The 26,375-nt window shown below is 44.4% G+C and overlaps 1 protein-coding gene across 3 annotated transcripts in view; it reads right to left on the reverse strand.

The window, feature by feature from the left end:
* ADAMTSL1 (ADAMTS like 1) overlaps positions 1-26,375 on the reverse strand; it is a 1,134,169-nt gene that overhangs the window by 81,137 nt on the left and 1,026,657 nt on the right. For all 3 annotated transcript variants that reach the window (XM_059889384.1, XM_024996068.2, XM_015472431.3), the window contains 2 exons: positions 17,953-18,132; positions 13,593-13,727 (listed from right to left, as the gene is read on the reverse strand). In XM_059889384.1, the coding sequence (XP_059745367.1) occupies positions 13,593-13,727; positions 17,953-18,132 (315 nt within the window). The remainder of the gene's footprint in view (positions 1-13,592; positions 13,728-17,952; positions 18,133-26,375) is intronic.

Below are 26,375 nucleotides of genomic sequence, written 5' to 3' on the forward strand. Positions count from 1 at the left end.
GCTTAAATTCAACATTCAGAAAACTAAGATCATGGCATCTGGTCCCATCACTTCATGGCAAATAGATGGGCAAACAATGGAAACAGTGGCTGACTTTATATTTTGGGGCTCCAAAATCACTGCAGATGGTGACTGCAGCCATGAAATTAAAAGACGCTTGCTCCTTGGAAGAAAAGCTATCACCAACCTAGACAGCATATTGAAAAGCAGAGACATTACTTTGCTGACAAAGGTCCATCTAGTCAAGGCTATGGTTTTTCCAGTGGTCATGTATGGATGTGAGAGTTGGACTATAAAGAAAGCTGAGCGTTGAAGAATTTGCTGCTTTTGAACTGTTGGGTTGGAGATGACTCTTGAGATACCCGTGGCGGATTCATGTTGATGTATGGCAAAACCAATACAATATTGTAAAGTTATTAACCTCCAATTAAAATAAATAAATTTATATTAAAAAAAAAAAAAGAGAGTCCCTTGGACTGCAAGGAGATCCAACCAGTCAATCCTAAAGGAAATCAGTCTTGAATATTCACTGGAAGGACTGATGCTGAAGCTGAAACTCCAATACTTTGGCTACTTGATGTGAAGAACCAACTCATTGGAAAAGACCCTGATGCTGGGAAGGTAGGAGGAGAAGGGGATGACAGAGGATGAGATTGTTGGATGGCATCATTGATGCAATGGACATGAGTTTGAGTAGGCTCTGTGAGTTGGTGATGGGCAGGGACGCCTGGCATGCTGCAGTCCATGAGGTCTCAGAGAGTCAAACACAACTGAGTGACTGAACTGAACTGACCATTAGGGTCTCCCCAAATTCATGTGTTGAAATCTTAATGCCCAATGTGATGGTATTAGGAAGTCGGACCTTTGCTTAGGGTCATATGGGTGGCACCCTCATGAACAGGATAGAGTTTTTATGAGAGACTCCACAGAGATCCCTGTGAGGATGCAACCAGAAGGTGTGGGCTATGAACCAGAGAGGGGATCTTCACCAGAACTCGACCATGCAGGCGCCACCATCCTGAACTTTCAGATTCCAGAAATGTGAGAAATAAATTTCTGCTGTTTATAAGCTACCCCTCTGTGGCATTTGTTACAGCAGCCCAAACAGACTGAGACAGTTATTTATAAAGGAGGAAGCAGATGCTAAGGATTTGAAAATGGGTCTTTCGGTTGAGGCACCCTCTCCTTTGCTCTACAAAGTGTTCTGGGAACCAGGGTAGGGGGTCTTCGGTCCTGATGCTGCCTGCCTTTGTGCCGTGTTCCCCGGGGTCCTGAGACTGCTGTAAAACTGCCTCCAGACACAAGGTGACACAGAACCAGCATGGATATTTTCAAGAGCCGGTTCGGGGTTGAGGAAGAATTTATTAGGGAAAGTGTAGAGTTCCTCATTTTCCCACTGATGGACTTTCAATACCTGTCTATTTCAGGGGCATCCAGCTCATTCAAGCGATTCTTGTTAAACATGGTGAGGAGGGCAGATGGGCCTGGGAATGGTGTCCTGGTGCCAGGAAAGGGCAGGGGTGAGGGTGAGGGAGTATTTCAAGGTCCCCATTTCCTGACTGTTTGGAGTCTTAAACTAAGACCATGCCTGAATGCTTGCTGTGGCTTGGAACAGTGGCTAGGCAGGGGGATTTACTGCCTTGCTTCTCGTGTCCAACTATTTTAAGGGTCACTTATGCTCTGGTGTCTTTTTAAATTTATGGATGTTCACTCCAGTCCAAAGAACTGCTCCACTCCTTCCTGCGGCTTCCTCATAAATGCCCTCTGAAATACTGATTTAGTTTTACACTATATGTGCTATAGCACTTCCTGCACTTCCTATGGGGCCCTGTTTTCCTCTTTGGGTTTTATTAAAGAGAAAAAACACAAGAGTACATAAACATGTGCCATAAACAAGCACAAAATGCTGACCCTTTTTCTTAATAGCAAAGCATATTCTCTTTGAGGGCAAAGCTATAGGAATTGAAAAGCATTTTCCGTGTGACATAAAACCTCAGGCTTCCAGTACAAATGAGGAAACAGATGCCAACTTACGTCTCTTTGAAAAAGGTCAGGGTAAGTTCTTTTTTCCCTTTCCTCATCAAGTATGCTAGCCTTCTCCTCCATGTTTTTCTTTTTTCTTGGTCTTTCCTCTACATCACTTTCCTTGCCACACCTGCAATTTATGCTGGGGTGTGGCCCCCCACTGTGGATTAATTTTTACCTAACCTTTGACCATCAGAATTTGCTGTTCTCACAACTATCTATAGAGAGGAAGTAGTGATGATCTTAGTCTTCCGAACTATCACATGGAAAGTGCTTTCCCAACAGATGTGGCCTAGGGTACTTGCTGACTCTTGCCATGTGAATTTCCTCATAACTGGGTTCAGGAAGTGCCCGATCCAGTCTCTACCAGAAGAATCAGGAAGTGCACAGGGTGGGGTGAGGGTGGAAGTCTGTGGAACAGATAATAAAGCTATGGTTATAATAGAAATGAGAGATGGAAATGACTCAAGAGGACATCAAGCCAAGGCTCTGCTACCTTAGCCCTGTTTCAAATCGCCTGAGAATATCTATGCAGCTCTTTCTTCTCCCCCAGACCTAGAATCTAACTGGTAGACATGACACAGGTGAGAAATACCTTTAATAATTCAAGGTATGGGACTTCCCTGGTGGTCCAGTGGTTGAGAATCTGCCTGCCAATGCAGGGGACTTGGGTTTGATCCCTGGTCTGGGAAGATTCCACATGCCTTGGAACAACTAAGCCTGTGCGCCACAACCGCTGAGTCCAGATGCCCTAGAGCCTGTGCTCTGCAGTGAGAAGCCACCACAATGAGAAGCCCGTTCACACAACTAGAGGGGTAACCCCTGCTTGCAGCGACTGGAGAAAAGTCCATGCAGAGTAACAGAGACCCAGCACAGCCATACATAAGTGAATAAGCAATTCTTTAGAAAAAAATCCAGTGTATAGTAGGTTAAGATTCTCATCAGTGACCCCACTCCAGTACTCTTGCCTGGAAAATCCCATGGATGGAGGGGCCTGGTGGGCTGCAGTCCATGGGGTCGCTGAGAGTTGGACACGACTGAGTGACTTCCCTTTCACTTTTCACTTTCACGCATTGGAGAAGGAAATGGCAACCCACTCCAGTGTCGTTGCCTGGAGAATCCCAGGGACGGGGGAGCCTGGTGGGCTGCCATCTATGGGGTTGCACAGAGTCGGACACGACTGTAGTGACTTAGCAGTAGCAGCAGTGATCTATAGCAGGTGTCAACAAACCCTAGCCTGAATGCCAAGTCCAGCCCTGTTTCTGTAAATGAAGTTTTACTAGTCCACGGGCGCTCTATTTGTTTCCTTACTGTCTATGCTGCTGTTCTCTACAAGGGCAGACTTGCGTTCTCTGCAACACGCACGGCCCTCAACACATAAGGAGTTTCTTATCTGGCCCTTTACCAGAAGAATCTGCCCAACCTTGCTCTAGAGCAGGTGCCTCAGGAGGCAGGCAGGGAGAGGTCACACAGGCTGGTTTGCTACAGAGAGGCTGCACAGAAGGGCTTGACTGTTCCTTGAAGTCTTCTAGGATTTAGCTAGAGAAGAAAGGGCACAGGAGATAGTATTCCAGGCCAGGAAGGCTCACGACCACAGCAATTACTAGGGAAAAGTTTTCCTGGAATAGAGGGACTCTCGTCAGCTCTCTGTATCCACAGTGGAATGGTTGCAGGATTCCCCCTAAACCACCGTCCACAAGGCTCTAGTTCCTTAGAGAAAATGGAATAGCACAGTCAGCCATCCATGTCTTGGATTCCCCATCTAGGGAGTCAACCAACTGCAGATGGAAATTTTGATCTGTGGTTGGTTGAATCTGTGGGTGTGAAACCAGCGAATAGGACCAATGATATATTTATCAAAAGAAAAAGTGGATCCAGTGAAGTTCAAACCTGTGTTGTTCAAAGGTAAACTATATTTGAGATAGGAATAAGATGGAAGGATGGATATAGAGGCTAAGTCTGAATAGCACAATGCCTTGAATGCTAGGATAAAATATTCTAATTGATGAAACATACCATTTCCCCATACCAGCCTCTCCCATGGGTGAAAGAGGGTCAAGAAGTGACTTTTAAATTCCATTCACGCTCTGAGAATCCATTTTTAAAAGCACTGATGCCTAACTCCACCCCCAGAAATTTTGTCAAAATTGGTCTCAGGTGGAACTTTACTTTTATACTTCCCAGGTGTCTCTATTGTGTGGTTGAGAACCCCTCCCTCGATGGAGGAAATGGCCAGGCACGTGCCTGCAGAAGCCCAGCTCAGGGCCAGGTAGATGGAGCAGGTGGACAACACATGTATGTCAAATTAAGCCAGTAATAACGGCTTGTAGCAGGGCCAGCCTGATAAGCCCAGGTTTTACTAGAGTCAGTGCTATAACATTCAGTTGGCCACATGGTTGCCAATAAAAGAAAACACTTCTGCCCGCCCTTGCCTAATCCTGGAAAAGCCTATGGTGCTTGATGCAATATTGAGTCTGTTTATAAATTTGGGCATTTATAGATGTTTCTCTCTCTGTTACTTTAATGTGAATATTTACAAGGCCTTACACAATTTTCCCTTGACCTTGGTGCCTCTGATCTCTCTCTACCCACAACCCTGATGACTGTGCTCCTGCCACCTCTCACCAGCCTCCTTGTTGCTCCTGAGCACATGCGCCTGTCTCAAGGACCCCAAGCTCGCTCTTTCCCTGTGTGGTACGCTTTCGTCTCTTTTCCTCCAGACATACACAAGGCTCATAGTTCATATTCAAGTCTCTGCTCAAGGATAACTGTTTCAGTGAGTCCTCTCCCAACCACCTATTTTAATACTGTATCCTCTTCCCCATACAGGCACTATCCATCCTTCCTCCCCTCCTTTTATTTTTTCCTTATGGCACTTACCACCTTCTAACATACTATGCCATTCACTTCGTTCTGTTTATTTTCTATTTCCCCTACCGTAATGTAAGAAGTATAAGAGAAAGGATTTTTATCAATTTTGTTCTCTGTTGCATCCCCAGAGTGTCTTCAACGGTGCCCGGAACACAGAAGGAACTCAGTAAGTACATGTTCATTACAACAGTGCTTGGAATGCTCATTCTTCAGGACTGAGTTTATAAAGTTCTCTGTTAAGCCTTTTCAATTTCCCCTTTCCCAAATTAGACCTCCCTTCTCACTTCCCTCGGATTTCTTCTGCAACTCTTGAAAGTTTTTCTATCTTGCCTCCTACTTCTGAGCTCCTCCAAGGCTGGGAGGAGGCAGAGGACCTAGCATCGATGGAGGCTGGACTGATAACTGTTAAGGAAATGAATCAGGATTGAGCAACAGAAGCTTTGGACCATCCACTTTCTGCAGCTCTACGCCTATGTAGTTCGCCATTTCATTCGAACATTTTGACTTGAATGGTTTGAAAGGAGTCCTCACCACATAGGAGTTACATGAGTTGCAGTGAGAAAAGCCTAAAGAATCAGATGCTTGAGAATCTATTGGTTGTATGGATTATCTTTCCTTTCCCTCGATAATCTATTGACCAAGTCCTGTCCATGTTACTTCCTACACATCCTTGAATTCACTTACTCTTCCTGTTCTCTCCAGCTCTCTAGTCTCAGTCATGGCAATCTCTTACTTACAAAACTGTAACCACTTCTTAAGTGGTATGGTGTACTCCATCTAGTGTCTTCTCCCAGAATTCACCCTCCACACAGCGGCCAGAACAAGCTTTCAGAAACACAAATCAGAGGATGTCTCTCTCTAGCTTTTAAACCATTCAGAGACTTCCCATCACATTTGGAGCAAAGTGTGAACGTTTTGCTGAGACAGGCTGGGATCTGGGAGTCTTTGCTGCAGGGCTCTAATGCTTGCACCTGGACAAACCTCTCCTTCAGCAGCAAAATATAAAGAAACTGTATGGGACTAAAAATAACTACATACATGCAGCAGTTAGAGCAAATTCTCAACAAAAGATACAAAGAGACCACAAAACCCATATCTGCCACTTCTAAAGAGCCTGGAGCAAAAACAGGGTGTTGGGAGCAAAAGCAGGATACTGAGCGTGCCCTCTGCACTCACCACCACCAGAGGGATGGGCAAAACACGAAAGCTACCTCTCCAGCCCAACACCTGGACATACTCCTACCTTCCCCCCATGCAAGGAACCAGCTCACTCCCCCTCAGCAAGTGAGCAAACAAGGGAACCTGTTGTTCTTGCTCCCTCCTGTGGCAGCAGGGGTCCCAATAAAGCCCTGCCCGAATTTCTTCTCTGGCCTCTAGTCAATTTCTATTGATCGGGGAAGGCCAGGAACCCTGGTTGGTATCATTACCGTGGCTTAGAGCATCCTCTTCAGACTCATCTCAGGCCACTCTCTGCTTAGTTATTCCTGTTTATGCTAAGTCACTCTAGTCGTGTCAGACTCTTTGTGACCCCATGGACTACAGCCCACCAGACTCCTCTGTCCATGGGATTCTCCAGGCAAGAATACTGGAGTGGGTTATCATGCCCTCCTCCAGGGGATCGTCCCAACCCAGGGACCAAACCCGTGTCTCTTACATGTCCTGCATTGGCAGGTGAGTTCTTTACCACTAGTGCCACCTAGGAAAGTGAAAGTGAAAGTCGCTCAGTCATGTCTGACTCTTTGTGACCCCATGGACTATACAGTCCGTGGAATTCTCCAGGCCAGAATATTGGAGTGGGTAGACTTTCCCTTCTCCAGGGGATCTTCCCAGCCCAGGGATCAAACTCAGGTCTCCCGCATTGCAGGCGGATTCTTTACCAGCTGAGCCACAAGGGAAGCCGAAGAATACTGGAGTGGGTAGCCTATCCGTTCTCCAGAAAATCTTCCTGACCCAGGAATCGAACCAGGGTCTACTGCATTGCAGGCAGATTCTTTTCCAACTGAGATATCAGGGAAGAACCTAGTTATTCCTGTAACAGTTCCTCAAATGCTTTTGGTTTTATTGCTTCAAAACCTATGCTGGTTACTCTGCCTGGAATGCTCTGGAATTCCTTTGTCTGAAATGCCCTTTCTTCACTTGGACAACTTCCATCAACTCTCCCAAACTCAGCCCAAATATCCCCTCCTCAGAGAAACCTTGTCTACAGCTCAGACCAGGGGTGCTATCCTGTCACAGGCCCCGCAAAGTGCCCAGTTCTTCCCTCTTTTATCATAGTTTTCTTAACTTGAATTACTGTCTTCACCACTAGAATTCAAACTAACACATAACATGCTCTCAACAAATACTGAATGAATGAGTTAAGTACATCTATCTGTGAGATACTGTCTTCTTTAGGCCCTGAATTACTTTCTTCTTGGTAAATCACAAGACATGAGAAAAGGCTTGTGTAGAGTGGCTCTCTGTGGGGCTGGCATGACATGACTTCCAGCAGAGATGCCATAGGAGTCTCTCTGACTGGGCATTGGAGCTTACTCGTTCACAAAGGACCAAACCTTATGTATAAGAAATTCTAACAGGTTCCCAGGACCTAAAGAAGGTATGAGCAAAGGTATGAACCGCTGTTCTTAAGCCACGTAAAACATATGTTGTTATTGTGTCACTGGAGGCATCTAATTCAGACAAAAATCCCGGGACTTTATAATAAAAGTCTCTCTCTTTTTGGGCCCTCCTGAAGAAGTCGACTCCTGTAAGTTATGTTTCTTTTCTGTAAAACTATAAAATCAAACTTTTAGAAGAAAATACCTTGAGACCTTGGAGTAGGTAAATATTTTTAAATATAACACCAAAAGAACCATCTATAAAAGAAAAATACTAAGCTGAACTTCATCAAAATTTAAATCTTCTTTCCTTTGAAAGACACTAAAAGACTGAAAAGACAGCCATGGACAGAAATCATATTTCTGATAAAAGACACATATCCAATATATAAGAAGAGCTCTCAATACTCAATAATAGTTAAATAAAAAAAAACTCAAAAAAAAAAAAACCAGGGCAAAATTAAAGAGACATTTTACCTAAGAAGAAATCAGGATGGCAAATATGCACATAAAAAGCTCAATACTATCAGTCATTAGGAAAAGACAAATTAAAACTACAAGAAGAAACTACTATACACTTAGTAGAATGTCTAAAATTAAAATGGCCAAGTATACTGTCTGCCTGCAATGTAGGAGACCTGGGTTTGATCCCTGGGTCGGGAAGATCCCCTGGAGAAGGGAATGGCTACCCACTCCAGTATTCTTGCTTGGAGAAGTCCATGGACAGAGGAGCCTGGCAGGCTATATAGTCCATGGGGTTGTGAAGAGTCAGACAGAACTGAGTGACTCTCACATACTGTGTGTAGGTGAGGATGTGGAGAACTGGAACCATCATACACCTCTGATACCAATGTAAAGTAGGCAACCACTCTGGAAAACAGTGTGGCTATTTCTTAAAATGTTAAACTTAACTGACTATTAAAATAACACAGCCATTTTACTCTCAAGTATTTAATCAAGAGAAATGAAAGCATGTGTCCATACAAAGACTAGCCCTTTAATACATTTAGCAGCTTCATTTGTAATACCCAGAAATGGGAAATTACCATTCTCCTCCCACAGATGAGTGGTTGAACAAGCTGCAGTGCATTTGTACAATGGTAGCTAATCAACAATAGAAGGAAATGTGCTATTGATGTAAGTTACAATGTGGGTGAATGTCCAGATAATTTTCCTGAGTGAAAGAAGCCAAATTCCCTACAGTATGATTCCTTTTTATTTTTTTTAAAATAACAATCTAATCTATACTGATAGCAGATGAGTAGTGATTTGGGGTCGGGTAGGGGTGTGAAGGAACAGTTACAAAGGGGCACAAGGTAACTTTAGAGAATGATGAATATGATCATTATGTTGCTTTTGGTGATGGCTTCATAGGTGCATCCATATATCAAAACATCAAATTTTTGACTTTATATATGTATCACTTATTATATGTCAATGATCTCTCAAAAAGGCTATAAAGAACTTATATGTCACACCCCAATATTCATAGCATTATTATTTACAATTGACAAGACATGGAAGCAACCTAAGTGTCCCTCAACAGATGAATGGATAAAGAAAATGATGTATGTCTATACAATGGAATATTAGCCAGCCACAAAGAAGAATGCATTTTTGCCATTTGCAACAACATGTATGGGCCTGGAGGACACTATGCTTAGTGAAATGGGTCAAAGACAAATACTGTATGTTATCTCTTACAAACATGAATATAATAAAACAGACTCACAGATACAAAGAACAAACTAGTGGTTACCAATGGGGAGAGAGTGCAGGGGAGGGACAAGACAGGAGTAGGGGATGATAGGTGGCACTAGTGGTAAAGAACCCGCCTTCCAGTGCAGGGGACAAAAGAGACCTGCGTTCATCCCTGGGTTTGGAAGATCCCCTGGGGGAGGAAATAGCAACCTATTTCAGTATTCTTGCCTGGAGAAATCTTTCCAGGCAAAGATTCTTGCCTGGAAAATTCCATGGACTGAGGAACCTGGTGGGCTACAATCCACGGAGTTGCAAAGAGTCGGACCCAACTGAGCAACTTCACATACACATGTATCCCCTGGAGAAGGAAATAGCAACCCACTCCAGTATTCTTGCCTGGAGAATCCCATGGATAGAAGAGTCTGCCAGGCTACAATTCAGGGGGTCTCAGGAGTCAGATACAACTTAGCGACTAAACCACCACCAGGGGATTAAGAGTTACAAATTACTATGTATAAATACCATTAAGTGAAATATGTTACGAGTAGTACTTAGAGTACAGTTTCATTTTAGATAAAACTAATGTATATATTCATGACTAGGAAAAAGATACTTGTGTTGGTTACTTCTGGGCTAGGTAATTATAGATGATGCTCATTTTCTTCTTTTTTCTTCTATTTTTTAATTGCTCTACAATGAAGATGTATCACAGTTATAATAAAAACTCCAACAAAAGTTAGTTTTCAAAAAATATCAATGCTAATGCCCTATAAATGATACTGTGAGGAATAATTAGTCTTGGGCCTTAGTGGCCAAAAAATTTTAACAGAATGCTGCAAAAGGGTTTAGGTGCTGTGGGGAGGCCTGAGACGCTGTTGCTCTGAAAATGGAACCCTGTGGCCTACTGCTTGGGTCTGGACCACCTCAGGGGTGGCTGGGGTGCTGGCCTTGCCTCCCACAGCAGCTGGTGCTTTAGGCCTCCCTGCACAAAGAACAGCTGGAAAACGAGGACAAAAAAATTAGCATCTGCCTCGCCTGGGACAAGGAATTCAGTTAGACTGGGTCAACTCTGCTCGGCCGAGCCTCCGCTGGACATTTTCCACATCTGGGTCAGACAGCAAAGAGTGTGAGGGTGGCGAGGGACCCACTCATCTGAAGACTTCATTTACAGCTATAGAAAGTGAGGCTCAAATGAGCCCATGGCCACTCAAACGACATTCCTTCTTGAAAGCTGTAACAGTGGCTTGAAGTGAAATCAATGCTGTACTATCTGAAAACCAAAACAGCCATTTCTGGAGTGGACTCACCCTCTGGGAATCTTAACACTCAAACTGTTATGGAGAAGAGTTGATGCTGACATATGGCTTTAAAACCCTCAAATCTCCCTTCTCCCTTCCTCTCATGAAAACACAAGAATCCAGCCCAAGAGTTACTGTCCCTGAGTCACAGAACCATGGAGTTCTTTGAAACTGTTGCAGCAGATTGTATTTGGGAGAAATACATACACATAAATCTCCACATTCACTGGCTACGATGGGGTTAGCAAATGCTTTTATCCTATATATCAATCGCCACATGCTTGGTTGGAATGTTAAAACGAATTCCAAGGCAGAGCCTGAACTGAGTGAGTGTCATGATTGATTAGGGGTGTCTTGGCTGTGGAAGGGGTGATTAACAAATATCTTTACCACTTATTTCCATCCTGATCTAGAAAATCTGTTACCCTCAACCTAGTGTTTCTTCATTAAATCTCTCCCACTATTGATTACTCACTCTTACAAAATGTCAGATTAATTATTTCAAATATTACTTTAACTACATCATCTTCTTACTTAAAAAAATCTCTAAAGATCTCTCATTTCTTACATAGAAAATTTACCCCCCTATATCTGATAATTAAACTGTTAGTAGCTCAGTTGTGTCTGAATCTTTGCGACCCCATGGACTGTGGCCCACCAGGCTCCTCTGTCCATGGAATTCTCCAGGCAAGAATACTGCAGTGAGTTACCATTCCCTTCTCCAGGGGATCTTCCCAACTCAGGATCAAACCTGGGTCTCCTGCATCACAGGCAGATTCTTTACCATCTGAGCCACCAGGGAAGCCCCTAATAATTAAGGTTCTCCATAATTTGATGCTATGTATAACTCTGAGCAACCCTTCACAGAATATCCTCTCTGGCCTCTGGCTTGTTTCCTATATCCAGAATACACACTTTGGTCAGAAAGAGCCACCAACAGGAGCTAGGGATGGGAGCTAGATCAAAGGGGAACATATGGGCAAACAGATCATGCTGAGTCACTAGCCAGGGAGGCCTACGACGGACGGGAGGCTGTTAGAACGCTTGTGGTAAGGGTTGGAGTCACACCTGTATGGACAAGCTCTGGCTGAGGCTTGCTCCCTGTGAAGGCCTAGTTTCTATCCCAGTTGAGCTGCCTTAAAGCAGTGGGGTCTTACAGCTGTTCCTGAACAGACACCTGATGCACATCCCACACACTTTAATCTCTGGGTTCATGGCATCTTCCTCACCTCAGGGCCTGTTTTCTTCCCTTTGTGTCTATTTGAATCCCCACCCCCATCCTTCAGTGCTCAGCATCAAAACAGAACAATGAGGCTCTGGCCTGTCTCCAGCGACCTGTTTCTTAGGTCCTGATACCTGACACCATTCCCTGACTCATCTCCACAATTCCACGTGGCTCTCTCCTAGTTCCATGGTATTCCCAAGTCCATATTGCTTATATGGACTTGATTGCATTCAGGGACTTTATGGATACTGCCTCTGAGATCTATTCAGGTGGAGTGGTCTGAATGTGAACGAGGAGGTGTCTCTTAACCATTAGATTTAAATACCAGTCTAAGGTAACAAAGCACCATAAACTAGGAATGGAATTCAGCAGCTTAAAGCACAATAAATTCTTATTGCCCATGGCTAAAATGACACAAAATATTATTCCAGAATAAGGGAGAAAGAAAGTAAAGCTATCATGGAAAAATATGAGGTTAACTTTTCCAGCATGCTTAATGGCACCTGAGTAATCCAAGAGTTATTGAACTTGAAAATAAGCAATTGCTGCACACTCCGCTAATGACTGGGCAATGATAGTAAGTTATGACACTCTCTCATGGTGATGAACCTAAAATAAAAGTTTACAATGCACACATTTAATCTGGAATAAATTTATCATTCATAATGCCAAAATTAAAAAAAAGAAGCAGGTTTAAATGCCTATGAATTCTGATCAAAGTGACGTGGAAAAAACTCAATACCAAGTTTGTTATGAGAAACAGAATAGGGCTACTCATTACCATATCTATGTTTTAGTTTTATCCAGATCAGAAACAGAAAAACCAGAAGCTTTTGCCATCTGCCTGTATGCATTCTTTGCTAATTTTAGATGTTAACAAAAAACTAAAGGTAATCTTTCTGTGCTATAACCCTAAAGATACCAAGCCTTGTGGCCATGCTGATAAGTTATGATCAATATTATTGAGAAACCACTGGCTTCCTATCCCCTGTTAGCTGGCACAGAGAAGAGTAGAGGAAATTTCAACACTGAGTCAAGGGAAGAATTCTAGCTGCCATGACCAACATCTGGGGCCAAATACAGTTAGCATGAAGACTTTTTCCATTCTGTAGGCCTATTTTTCCCAGGCCTTTGAAGACAAAAGAATTCTTTTCCATCTTGACCATATCTAGGGGTCATTCTGGGGGTGGAGGTTGCTCTGGCATCCCCATGGCTCTGGAGTGAGGGGTCCAGAACATGGATGCCCTAGAGCAAGTTTCTGCTACAAGAAGGTGTCAGCCTCATGGGCAATAACTGGGTGTAGGCTCCCAATGACAGATGACAGGGAAGGTGCCCCTGGTGGAGCTACTGAAACACTTGCCTTGAGGAGTCTTTCTGGCTTGTTTTTAGGCCCTACCTACAAAACGAGGTTTATATAGATTGCCTGGATTAAGGCAGGTACTGATACTGCCGTTTTCTCATTGAAAGCTGGTTATAGCTCTGTTGAGGTAAGAAGAGGTCATGGAGGAGCACTGGGATACAGCCGGTGATGGGGAGAAGAGATGCAGGAGCTGTTTTTCACTGCTGTGTCTGTTCTCTAAGTCCAGCACCATCAGTCTGACTGAGAGGATCTGGACTGTGGCACCAGCCCAAGAGGATTCAGAGAGGAGCCCTTTCGGACTCTGGCCAGGCTCAGGTCCAAACTAAGAACTGAATTCACCTCATATGGAAAGTCAGCCAAGTTTCCACTGGTAAATCTGGATTCTGTACACAATTTAGTGATTTCCTGTTGGCCACCCCCCACTGCTGCCTCCCTCCCACCTGCAAGCAGTCACCCATCCATAAATCCTGTCCAGCCCTGGATTTCTGCCCAGTGTTCCAGAGGGTTGGACTCACCAAGGAGAGCAGAATTCCCAGGATCCAGGACCAGCTGTGTTCCCAGTGGAGACGTCAGCACCGAAGGAAGGTTCAGTCCAGTGGCTGAGAGCAGGGCCCTGATGTCGTCCAACTGTGTGGGGACGTGGGGGGGCTCTGTGAGAAGGAGGATGGGGCATCAGGCAGGTTAAAGCATAAAGGCTGTGCTAAGGGGACAGGGAGAGGCAGCCATGCATGGAAGTGTGTCCATGTGTAAGGCAGGTGTTACTATTTTTACCTCTAACATCACTTTGCCTAGAGAGAAGGTGTTCCCATCAAGGTGAGTCTGAATTTCAAACATAATACTTGATGTCCGAAACTGTACAGTCAGTGATAAGAATCAGGCATGTTGATTTCTGGAGTTCCTTCCTTACTGTATACCACTTTCTACCACAGGTGCTCTATAAACTTAGCTAACTGAAAGTATATTATAAAGACACTTTGAAAAAGCCAAAGCTTCTTCAGAACTATATGCCAAGTCCTGTGCTAAAATAATTTTCATTCCTTGTTTCATTTAACTCTTAAAACGACCTTTAGAGGGAGGAACTTTGTTATTGTCCCCACAGGCAGGGATAAGTCACAGGAATTTCTTATTTCTAAAGATCTTGTGAGTGGCTTTTTTCTGGGAAGGAAGGGGTACAGTTGTGAGGCTAGGGGTTCACTTTGTGATCTGGATTTTTTATGTCTAAGTAAGACCAGAGAAGCAGTTCAGGGATGATGTGTTAGTCAAAATCTTGTAATGAGTCAGGGCTGATGTAACCAGGAATTAGTTAACCAGAGCTAAAAGTGACAGAAAGGGAAGCACGGTGGCTTGCTTATTAATTTCCTTGAGCAAATAAAGAGGCAAGCAGCTGCTGAACACAGTGGTAGGATGATCCCAGATTCTGCTGAGAAAGAAGCAGGACTCTGCTCCCCGCTCTTCCCGAGTCTCCTGGCGCACTGCAATTCACACTCCAACGCCAACTCCCACCTTTTTCTCTAGAGCACTTGTTGGAGTGGAAGGAGAAGCAGAAAGGTTGTCCTTGTAATTGATGGCCATTTCAGCAGCGTTCAGAGAGGGCCTGCTGTGTGCTTGTCACCGTGTTCAGTACTTGTTAGAAATGGTAAATAAGGAAGTCACAGTGGGGCCTGGATCCACTTCAGCAACACGCCTTCTGTCTACTCTGCCTTTGACTGCAAAGACCATCACGTACAGAAAGCAGTGATAAGCTTACATATTTATATATAAAAATTCAATATTATAAAGACATTATATATAGTCTATATAATTTGAAAATATTCTTTATGTAGTGTAGGGTAAAAACATTGTGGTTGGATTCAGAAACTCAATTTGAGCCATGGCTGTTTCATTCACTAATTTGGGCAAGTCACAATCCCTTTAAGCTTTAGTTTCTTCATCTAAAAATGATTTTTAAAAAAGTCAACCCTCATCATTTCCAAGGTCTCTTTCTACTTTGATATACCATGGTTTTAGGAATTGATACTGATATTTTTTCAAAGTTAGACTCTCTCTCATCCTTTTTAATATTCTTTCAAATATATTGAAATTGAATATTGAGGGAAATGGAGTTCCCCCAATAATACAGAAATGGAATATTCCTTCAAGAGTATTATAATTTAAGAAGGCTTTGCTTATTTATTAATAGCCAAAAGGAGAGGTTATGGCCCATCTTTATTTTTTTTAATTTTATTTTATTTTTAAACTTTACAATATTGTATTGGTTTTGCCAAATATCGAAATGAATCCACCACAGGTATACCTGTGTTCCCCATCCTGAACCCTCCTTCCTCCTCCCTCCCCATACCATCCCTCTGGTCGTCCAAGTGCACCAGCCCCAAACATCCAGTATCGTGCATCTTTAAACCCATTGATCTTTCTGGGCCAAATGTCAGCCCTTCCTAATGTCCTTACAGCTTCCGTCATAGTTTACTTCTTCAGAGAATGTCCAGCTAATCTTTTGAGGGAAACTGTCAATTCCCCAAGGACAGAAGTCACCTCTTGTGTTTATCCTAAAGCTCCACATGGGACTGAGTGGAAGCACTTAATGAACAGCCATTCAGTGGCTATATGAACCTATGGATGAAAGTCGGCCTCATGACAATTCAGTCCTCCACAATACAGGTTAAGTCATGGGCCTCATGAAACCTCAGCTTCACACATGAAATCCCTCATTTAAACATTATGCCACATTTGGGGCTGATTAAAAAAAAAAGAGAAATACTACTCCTATGTCCATAAAGTACCAAACATAATAGGAAATACCATTCCTATGTCCATAAAAACTAACAAACTTTGATGAATAAACAGGACTTCTAATTGAGGAAATTAAGAATCTAGTGTTGTTTTTTTTCCATCCAGTTTGATTAAAATGGGAAGACTTCATGCTCTTCAAACTCCACATTCCCGGTTACACTGAATTAGCGTTGGAATGCTGCAGCTTTGGCTCCCAGAGCATACACACTTCATAGGCAGAGCTACATTAGCAGCCATGCTTCCTACACGTTCATCTCTGTTAGCAGAGGTGATCAGGAAGGTTACTAGAGAGGAAATCCCCACAGTAAGCACCATAACTCAGTGTGGGGCAACAGTCTGGGGCTCCAGGCTCCAGACGAGCAGCTCAGCCAGAAGAAACCCAACACAAAACAAATGACATCCTCCACGGAGCTGATTTTCTGCAGCTTCCTAATATGACTGGAGGTTTATGCAGCCACTGTTGAGATGAAGACCCACGTGGGTCTCTGTGAAATCTGAGTGGGCAGGGGTAGACTCTATGCTTTGCTATATCATCATTGGGGTGTGAAAATATGAGTAAAGTTTATTTACTTTCCCCTGTGGAAGGCCGTAATATACGTATGTGTGGTATGTAATTATTCATATTTCTCATCTCCCCCCACCCCCGCCCCAAGAATGATGGCTCTCTCTTAGTGAGATAATTAGCATACATGCTCTAATAATTGCCTTTTTTTAAAAGTTTTTTTGATGTGGACCATTTTTAAAGTCTTTCTTGAATTTGTTACAATATTGCTTCTGTTTTACACCTCAGTTTTCTGACTGCAAGGCATGTGGGATCTTAGGTCCCCGACCAGGGATCGAACCTGCACCCTCTGCACTGGAAGGTGAAGTCCTAAGCACTGGGCCATAAGGGAAGTCCCCTCTAATAACTGCCTTAAAAAAAAAAGACAAAAACAGGCTTCTCTATCCCCCTCGACCAATGCCCAGACTCTGCTGGGAAAAGAAGCAGAGAGTCTGAATCTCGGTGTAGATGCAACATGACTGAGTCCAGCCCTGGGCATCAGTGAGTGCTGGATGGCGTCCTGGCAATTGCTATTATTTTTAAATACCTATTTTATGCCAGGAACTGTGTTAGACTCTTTAATCAAGGGTTCTTGTGTCTGGTGGTGCTACTGTCTGAATGTTTGTGTCCCCCAAATTCATATGTTGAAATCCTAATCCCTTCAAGGTAATGATAAGAGGAGGTGGGGCCTTTGGGAGATGATTATGTCAGGAAGGCGGAGCCCTCATGATTGACATTAGGATCCTTATAACAGAGACCCCTGAGAGCTAGCTTGTCCCTTCTGCTATACGAGGGTGCAGTAAGAAGCCACCATTCTGCTGCCATGGAGAGGGCCTTCACCAGACTCTGACCACGAAGGCACTTGGATTCTAGACTTCCAGTCTCTAGACATGTGAGGAGCAAACTTCTGTTGTCTAAAAGCCACTTGCGCTCAGTTGGTCAGTCCTGTCTGACTCTTTGCGACTCCATGGACCCCTCTTTCCATGCCATTCCCTTCTCCATATAAGTCACCCAATCTGTGGCTGTTCTGCTATTGCAGCTGGACCGGACTAAGAAGGGGCCCACATGTGGACTTAGGTGGACTAGAGTATGAACTTCCTAAAATTATATGAGAAATTTTGTACTTATGAATTTTTCCCAACAAGGTAGTCTATAGTTTTTGTCTGAATCTCAAAGCAGTCCTTAATATAGAAGGAGTTGAGAAAAACTGCCTGTTATCTCTATTTGTACCTCCCCTGCCTGCCCACGATGGGCAATCTTATTTTCTACACAGAGACTAGGATCTAAGGCTTAGCAAAGTTAAGTGATTCCCCAAGGTTACACAGTGAGTAAGTGGCAGACCCAGGGTTCTAGCTGACCTCTGCTTGGTTTGCTTGGCCCCTCGGTTTGTGTTCTCTCTGCTGGGAGGCCGTAAGGTGGGGAAAAGGGAAGGAATATTGATTTTACCTTCATGCATTTAATTGGATCAGGGGCAGGAAAAGGTGAGGGTGGGTCAGACAGTCACCCGAGTGGGGTCCACCAGGGTTGGTCAGCCTCATGGTGTTTACCTAGAATCAGGAGCTCGGTGCTCTCAGTTAGCTCCCCGTGCAGATTGGCTGCCCTGCAGGAGTACAGGCCCTGATCCAAGGAGGACACGGCTGTAAGCACCAAGGAGCCCTCGTGCAGAGAGGGAGGGGAGCCCAGTTTGCTTTTATTCCTGAACCAGGTGACTTCAGCTTCGGGCACACCTAGGAGGAAAAAAAAAAGAAAAAAAAACCACGCATCAGCCACCACATTCAGGTAACCTGGAGATATTTATAGCCTGTTGGTGGACCCGCCCCAGGGCTGCTCTGCAGGAAGCATCTGCCTGGGCGTCTTCTACGCTCCTTCGGCCAAACTAAACAGGTCTCTGACCTCTCAGCTGTCTTGAGATCTGTTGCCTTTAAAAGCTTCCAGAGATAAGGCAGGAAGAAAAATACTGGTTAAAAGAAGAGGAAGAGGGCAGCTGAGAAAGGCATTTGCCAGGGTGGAAGGAGGGAACCAAAAGCCTTTGGAGAAAACACCTAAGGATGAAATCTGTATATCAGTGAAAATGATTAACTTGACAACTAAATGAAACTAACCTAATGTGGAATAAGAGAAGGCAGACTCGAAACAGCATACACTGTATGATTTCATTTCTGAACGTAGAAAAGAAAAACTGGTAACATCAGTCTCTGTTGTCAGCAGTCAGAGTGGGGGGTTCCTCTGAGGGACTGGGATGGAAGGGAGGTGCTGTCACTGAGAGTGGGGACAAGGAACCTGGCTGCTGCTGCTGCTGCTAAGTCACTTCAGTCGTGTCCGACTCTGTGTGATCCCACAGACGGCAGCCACCAGGCTCCCCCGTCCCTGGGATTCTCCAGGCAAGAACACTGGAGTGGGTTGCCATTTCCTTCTCCAATGCATGACTTGGGGGCTATGTTCGGTAGGCTTGGGATCTTTACAATATATTCACTTTTCAGTATAAACATTATATACCTCAGTAGAAAGTTAAATGGGGTCCATGGGGTCACAAAGAGTTGGGCATGACTGAGCGAATGAACAACAAGAAAGTTAAAAGCTACAGAATATTAATATATTCATGAACCAGACAAATGAAAGCTGGTAGATCCTTACCAGAGTTGGCACTCTATGTAGAAAACAAGCCTGTATTTTTTGAGGCCTAAGTATTTTCTTAGAAAAAGAGGAGATGGATCCATGGCATGAGGTTCATCACCACAGAAAAAGAGAGACCAAAAGGGAGTACTCTGCTCTGTCCTCAGTTCAAGTTTATTGTTGTGAGGGAGCTGGGGAGAGTGTGCATGTCTGACTGGGGTGGGGTTCCTGTCTTCGGAAGTCAGGCTCTGTCCTCAAGGACTGTTACGCACTCAGTGCTCGTGTCCTCTGCAAATTCGTATGTTGAAGTCCTAACCACCCTCAGTGCGCTGTGGTAGGAGATGAGGTCTTGGAGATTTTTAGGTTTACATGGAGTCTTCCTGAAGGGAGTGTCCATTGTGATGGCAGCAGTGCCCTTATAAGAAGAGGCCCTCTCTTTCTCTTTCTTTTCCCTTCCCTGTTTCTCTCTCTTTCCCTCCCTCCATCATGAGAGGACACAGCAAGAAGATAGCTGTCTGCAAGCCAGGGAGAGAGTCCGCCTCAGGGACTGAATGGCCTGGCACCTTCATTTTGGAATTCTCAGCCTCCAGAACCATTAGAAACAAACTTCTGTGGTTTGAGCCGCACAATCTGTGGTATTTTGTTAGAGTAGCCTGAGTAGACTAAGACAAGGGAATGGCTTTCATTCCTGAGGAAGCAGCCCCGTGGGTGGCATGCTGGTCAGCAGTCCTCAGTTTAGGACAAGCCTGCTGAGATGGTCTGCATGGGAGGCTCCGCGGGAAGCCCAGCTCTAGTGAGCTGAGAGACAGGAACCCTGTGGCATTAATTCACAGTCTCCAGGGATTGGACAGCTCCGGTTTTATACCTTCTAGCTTATTGACTCAGCTCACAATGTTTGCTCATGAAACTTGTGGACATGTATCCAGGGCATGTTTAGAAAGCCAAATCCAGGTAAATGGGGTCAAAACCCAGAACAGGCAGAGCTGGAACTTCAGTCCTGTGCTTTCTCAGAGTTGGGGATGGATTTTGCCCTTGGGGCAGGGGCAGCCTTACCCTTCGTGGGCAGCCTACAGTTGATAATGCAGACACCTTCATGGCATCACCTGTGTACCCACTGCTTGTCTCTGATGAATAAAATGTCCTCAGAGTCTACTCTGTAACAGCCAGCTCTCATCATGAGCCCTGGAGCACGTGCTGCTCCCGGATCCCAATGGCAGGCGGTGGGGCTGGGTGGGAGAGTGCTCTCCTCTTGCCTCATTAAAAATGAACTATTCTGTATGAATTCACTGGTGTCCTGGCTGCCCTGCTGCTTCAGGTATGGTTTCCAGTGGTAGAATGATAGCCTATGGTGGGAAGCCCAAGTGTTTGGCCAATCTGTAGAGCTTTTCTCTCCTTGTCTATAAGGAACAAGAGAGTGACTCTCTGGTCCTCTCTTTTCATCGTAGTGCAGATTACCCATAATTCAATGTGGATCCCTAGGGACTGGCGGACTGGCTGGAGGAAGGAGGCAGATCTGTTAAAAGAGGGGGAAACTTGGGTACCGCAGCCCTGATCTATCAGAGAGGGGCACACACTGTATACTTGATGCTCAGGTGCACGAGAGGGGCCAGGCTGGTATTATTCTCTAAACACACCTGGAGTAAAGATGCAGGTGAGAGGCAGAAAGGCTGATTTTTCATTGCAACACCACTAGGGAGAGCAAGAGCATCACGATGCCCGGCCATGCCAGCTTAGACTGTGGACCCTGAGCTCCGTTTTCACGTTGGGGAAAAAAAAAATTCCATAGCCTTCAGGAGAAAGCCTCTGGAAAGTAAGTTGAAAAAACACCCTCCACTCACCCACCCACATCACTTCTCTCTTGAAAATGCAAGGAAAAATGAGGTTCTACAAACCAACTTCTGCAAGTATTCACCCTTTTCCCCTCACTATAAACTGCTCACACATAGTATCTGTCAGTGGCACCTGCCTTGGAGGAGGTCTGTGGGCAGCAAGTGCACAGTCCCTGATAGGAACTGAGGCTGTTCTAGAGTGAGGAGGCAGAGTAAGAGGCATGGACTAGTGGGCTGTCAGTTCCACCAGCAGATGGTGGGGGTGAATGCTGTCTCCATGACGGTGCCCACAGGCCACGACTTGTGTGTCTCCAGGGCCAACATTGTGTTTCCATGGTCAGCTGCCACAGCCAGACTTGCTGCTCCACTATGTGACCTTCTTTGGTCAGGGTAGCCAGGGGGAAAGACAGGGATGGTGAGAAAGAGAAGGAGGAGGAGGGAGAGAGATGACCCAGGGACGGAGCCATTTCTCATGTTTCCAGGAAGTGGGTGTAAGCTTCTTCCATTCTTGTCATCACTCGTGGTCTCATGCCCTCATGAAATCAAGTCTGTTTAACAGGACAAAACAGAGTCTTTACCAATAGGGCTGAATCCCTCAACTGAGAGCAGGGGAGTTCATGGGAGAAATGGACATGTTCGGAATAATGAAGGTAGATGGAAGGGACCTCCAATCTCTGTAAAACTGGGACCACAGAGTGACAGCGGTGCGGAGGGAGCCACATGTCATAAGGATCTTTCTGCGATAGGCAGATTAGCAAACCTCTCTTAGACTCATTCAAACACAGACCTGCATCAATAATTTACCAATGCTGCTGGTGTCACATTTTGAAGGATTCCTGCCTGGGATTGTGTGCCTTAAAGAGAATGACACCAAAAAGATGCTTTGGAATGACAGCCAGCCCTGCCATGACTGATTGTGATATATTACAAAGTTGGAACAAGGGGACAGGAAAAAAAAGAATTAGGCATCTTTTTTCTTTTTCTCTCAAGACATGACAATGATGCCTCAGAAAATATTACCAGCCCTCATACATGGTAGAGTCCCTTGAAAAGTTACCAGAAATACATGCCTAACCCTGATGCTTAGAGTACTGAGACATCAGGAATGCACTGAGGTCAGAAGCTATACATATCCCGAACACATTAGAGGAAGAAAGAACATTAACTGAATATTTGCTATAAGCCAGACATTTAATAAACATGTCATACATAATCACAAAGTTACCATGAAGCATTGTTATTAACCCCATTTTACTGATGAGAAAATTGGGACTCAAAAAGATTATGAAATCTGCCCAAAGAGACATTCGTTTGGATTCCTGAATGATTACATGAGGACAGAGTCCCTCTCCACTTTGCCACCAATCAGTGACCTACAGATGGAAGGCAGGGATCCAAACTCAGTACATTTGATGCCATGAAACCCCATCCTAACAAGTACATGATACTGTCTGCCCGTATAGGAGATTGCCTCCTGTGAGAAGCTCTGAATTGCTGCGTGTTATTTCTGGTGTCAATCCTTAAATGCTTTCTGCCTTTGGAATTAACCTTGCTACTGTAATTGCAACATCAAGATTATTGTTAGGAGGGAAGTTTCTAGAATCCATTGTTAGTACACTTCTTGGTGAGAAGCTTATCAGGTTGTAGAAGATGATTTTTTCCCTAACCTGTTGTGAAAAGACAGCACATTCTACAGAAAGAAATGTTTGAAAAATGACAAAAAATACACTCTACTGAAAAGCAAAGTCCAAAGCTATACTGTTGACAAGTTAGTTGGATAGGCTCCACACTCTGGACTCCCTGGTATGATCTGTGTCTAAAATAGGAAGTAAAAGGACCTGCTTTTACTTTTCCTGCTTTGCGGCATATCTTATCAACAACACAGTGGTCTCCCTGCTGCTTGAAAGGATCAATAAATGAGTGTAGTCATAATGGGCTGAAACTTGATTTGATTATGAGGATTAGTGCTTTTAATCTCCACTGAGCTGCCAGGTAGGGTAATGCTATAATAATCTTTTTTTAAAATCCCAGATAGGATATTCTTGTTAACTAGACCACTTGTTATACTTGGAAGGCTGCCTGCACCATGACACCTTTTCAACATCTTGAGGTGGGGCATCCACTGAAAGGCACACCTTGACATGATAGGTTCTAGAAGTTTCTTTAAAGGCTTGGTGCAAGACAAGGGAAGAATATAGTAACTTAAATGTCAATCTGAGCAATTATTCTAAAGAACCATGGCAGTCTGGTAAGGAGGCTTTTAGTCTTCCACATTTCTTCACACTAACTGTGGCAGATGCTGACAGATATTCCTTCTTTTTCCTGGGTACCCAGCCTGGGCTACCCTGGTAGCTCAGATGGTAAGGAATCTGCTTGCTGTGCAGGAGACCTGGGTTCAATCCCTGGGTTGGGAAGATCCCCTGGGGAAGGGAATGGCAACCTACTCCAATATTCTTGCCTGGAGAATCCCACAGACAGAGGAGCCTGGCGGGCTACAGCACATGGGATCACAAAGAGTCGGACATGACTGAACGACTAATACCTCCTCCTCCTCAGCCTGGCAACATTCCCCAACAGCCTTGGTAGCTGTGAGTGGCCATGTGACTAAGAAGGGATGTGAGAAGCAGTCATGAGTGCTACTGGCTTGGCCTAAAAAGTTTGTTTCAGTTTGCCAAGTATCACCCTTGAAACCATTTCAACCATCCTCTACACTTTGTTTTCTCCTTGTCTTATTGACAGGGTAGAGAGAACCTCTGGGGAGACCTTGGAAGGCATGTACTCAGGATAACAGGACCACCAGTGTCCAGGTATGCTGAAGGACTGTGAGGGGCAGATCCCCTCCCCTCCAGCTGACCAGGACCACTTTTTGGACTCCTAGGTAGGCAAGTAATAAACTTCTATTGTGTTTGAGTCATCATTATACATTTGGGGGTCTACCTTTTACCACAGGCTAGCCTTTCCTGGCTACTACACTGCCCATCATTGACTCCTCAACTATTTATTTCTACATGACTAGTCCTGACAATTTTATATCCTAAGTAAGTCTTCAAAAGCTTCCCCCTGTTCCAAAATGTACCATAACCTAGGAAAGCATAAGGTTTAGCTCCTGCCCACTGTCCCCCCCCTCAACCACAAGCCACCCTACTGTCTTCTAGCCTCTCCATCTTACAGTCAAGCCAGCCACATTTCACTCCTTTAAATGCAACATACTCTTTCTACCTCAGGCCCTTTGCACATCCTATTCCCAGTGACCGAAACTCGTCCTCCTCCTCTGACCTCTTATCTTGCATTCTGTTTTCTGAATTCTTCTCCAACAGAGAACAAGTGTGGGAGTGGTATAAGAGACCGAATCACTTTTCAAGAAAAAGCCTCATCATACTTGTTGTTTAATGGTTTTTATGTTTAAGAATTGGGAATAATTTGTGAGTCTGCATTTTACATGTTGAAAGCATACATGTGCAAAAGGTATTTAATGAAAAACTGCAAACAACTCAAACATGTAAGGACATGAGTTATTCTATGTAAATTATGTAATATTCTTAAAATATACTATTATATAGCCATTAAAATTATGTCACAAGAGAGTCATAAAAGCCACTTGTAGCATCAAAGTAAAAATAGTTTCTTTTGCTATTTGGTATTATAGCTGTCAGTATTTCGACTGGAGACTCAGCTCAAGAATGATTTCTTTGTCCAGTAAATTCACAGACCAACAGTTTAATCAAAAGCAGGCTCTTTCCCATCTATGTTGAATAAAAGTGAAAGTGAAAGCAAAAGTCACTCAGTCGTGTCCAACTCTTTGTGACCCCATGGACTATACATGTCCATGGAATTCTTCAGGCCAGAATACTGGAGCAGGAAGCCTTTCCCTTCTCCAGGAGATCTTCCCAACCCAGGGGTTGAACCCAGGTCCTCCACATTGTAGACAGATTCTTTACCAACTGAGCTACAAGGGAAGCCCATGTTGAATAAAAACCTTATTTAATAAAAGGCATAATGACAGAGACACATTTATTTTATTTAAGTATGATTCATACAAAGGGCCCTATGAATACAACTAAGTTTTTAGTAATGTAATGTGCATGGCCAGGTAAAAACTGGACCTTACAACCTAGGATTTCACTATCAGGTTACCAAGAGTGAATCTCTGGGTGAAGTTGGAGACATGGCACTGGGTGGCCCAGAAGAGCTGACCAAAGCTGTTTCGACTTTTCTAGTTTTCCTGCGATAAATACTTTTCCACCTGAATTCTGGTTTTCTCAACCTCCTTCAGATGCTCAAGTCCTGATTTTGCTGCCCTTTGCTTCCCACTCTTTTAGTCCTACCAGTCCCAACACTCAAGAGGAGACCCAATATGGTCCATTATATTGGGAGACCCATCTTATCTCCAGTTGGTGTTCTGTCTTCAAGGCACATGTTCCTAGAGATCAGATGGGGAGTGATGGTCCTGCATAAAGGATCTGGCCTTCACCATCAGTCTGTGTGCAGAGGGGCAACTCATTCATGGGACACCCTGATTGAGAGTATAGAGCCTGAAGGGATTTAGTTCTATAGGCTGTCACTGAGGCGGTTGGATGCACAGGCCAAGGGAAGCTTTACCAAGAAGAAGCTAATGCATTATGACAGAGAGAGATTTATATTTTGGGCTTCCTAGAGCTACCAGAAGATTTCAGAGAAAACCAGAAGCCTGTTCTTAGGAAACAACATGCTGTAGATGAAGATCTTCCTTCTACTTCTTCTAAAATGGATTCTCTCTGGCCTTATAAATCACAGGTGGAGGTGAACTTTCCAAAGCTGGGGCTGAGATCTAAGATGAAGAAACACCCAGAACAGGGGGTGCCAATGCCTGTCCTCGTTTCAGACAGGGTATAACGTGGGAACCTCGGTTGGGGTGCCATGGGAAGGTATATCTGATGAGGACAGCAATAATCAGGGGACTGTCACTGCACCCTGGCACGGGAGTCATCTATTTCCCCTTTGTATCGTGGCAGTGAAAACCCTTAGGGCAGACAGGCTAGCAGTTCACAGGAAGGGAGAATTGGCAGCTGAGCTGTGGGTGTTTTCTATTTTTGAATTGAAGGTAAATGCCCTTATGAAGGGCATACCGCCACCTCCTCTGGTCTACTCCTCCACTTTATGACTTTCTGGTCCTTAGAGGCCTCTGAGTTTACAAGAGCTACCCAAGGGCAACATTTATATCACATGCCCAAGAGCACTGGCTGTTTTCATAAACAACTCCTACACACTTCTGAAAGGAGCTTCCCTGCTGACTCAGCAGTGAAGAATCTGCCTGCAATGTAGGAGACCTGGGTTTGATCCCTGGGTCTGGAAGATCCCTTGGAGCAGGAAATGGTAACCCACTCCAGTATTCTTGCTTTGGATAATCCCATGGACAGAGGAGCCTGGTGGGCTATAGCCCATGAGGTTACAAGAGTCAGACACTAAACCACCACCACCCTCCCACTTCGAATGTAAGCTCCAGGTTGCTGTTGGTCTCACCCCTGCCATCTACTCCTGAGCTTTCCACC

The sequence above is a fragment of the Bos taurus genome, chromosome 8 (genome assembly GCF_002263795.3).
Source record: "Bos taurus isolate L1 Dominette 01449 registration number 42190680 breed Hereford chromosome 8, ARS-UCD2.0, whole genome shotgun sequence".
Taxonomy (NCBI): domain Eukaryota; kingdom Metazoa; phylum Chordata; class Mammalia; order Artiodactyla; family Bovidae; genus Bos; species Bos taurus.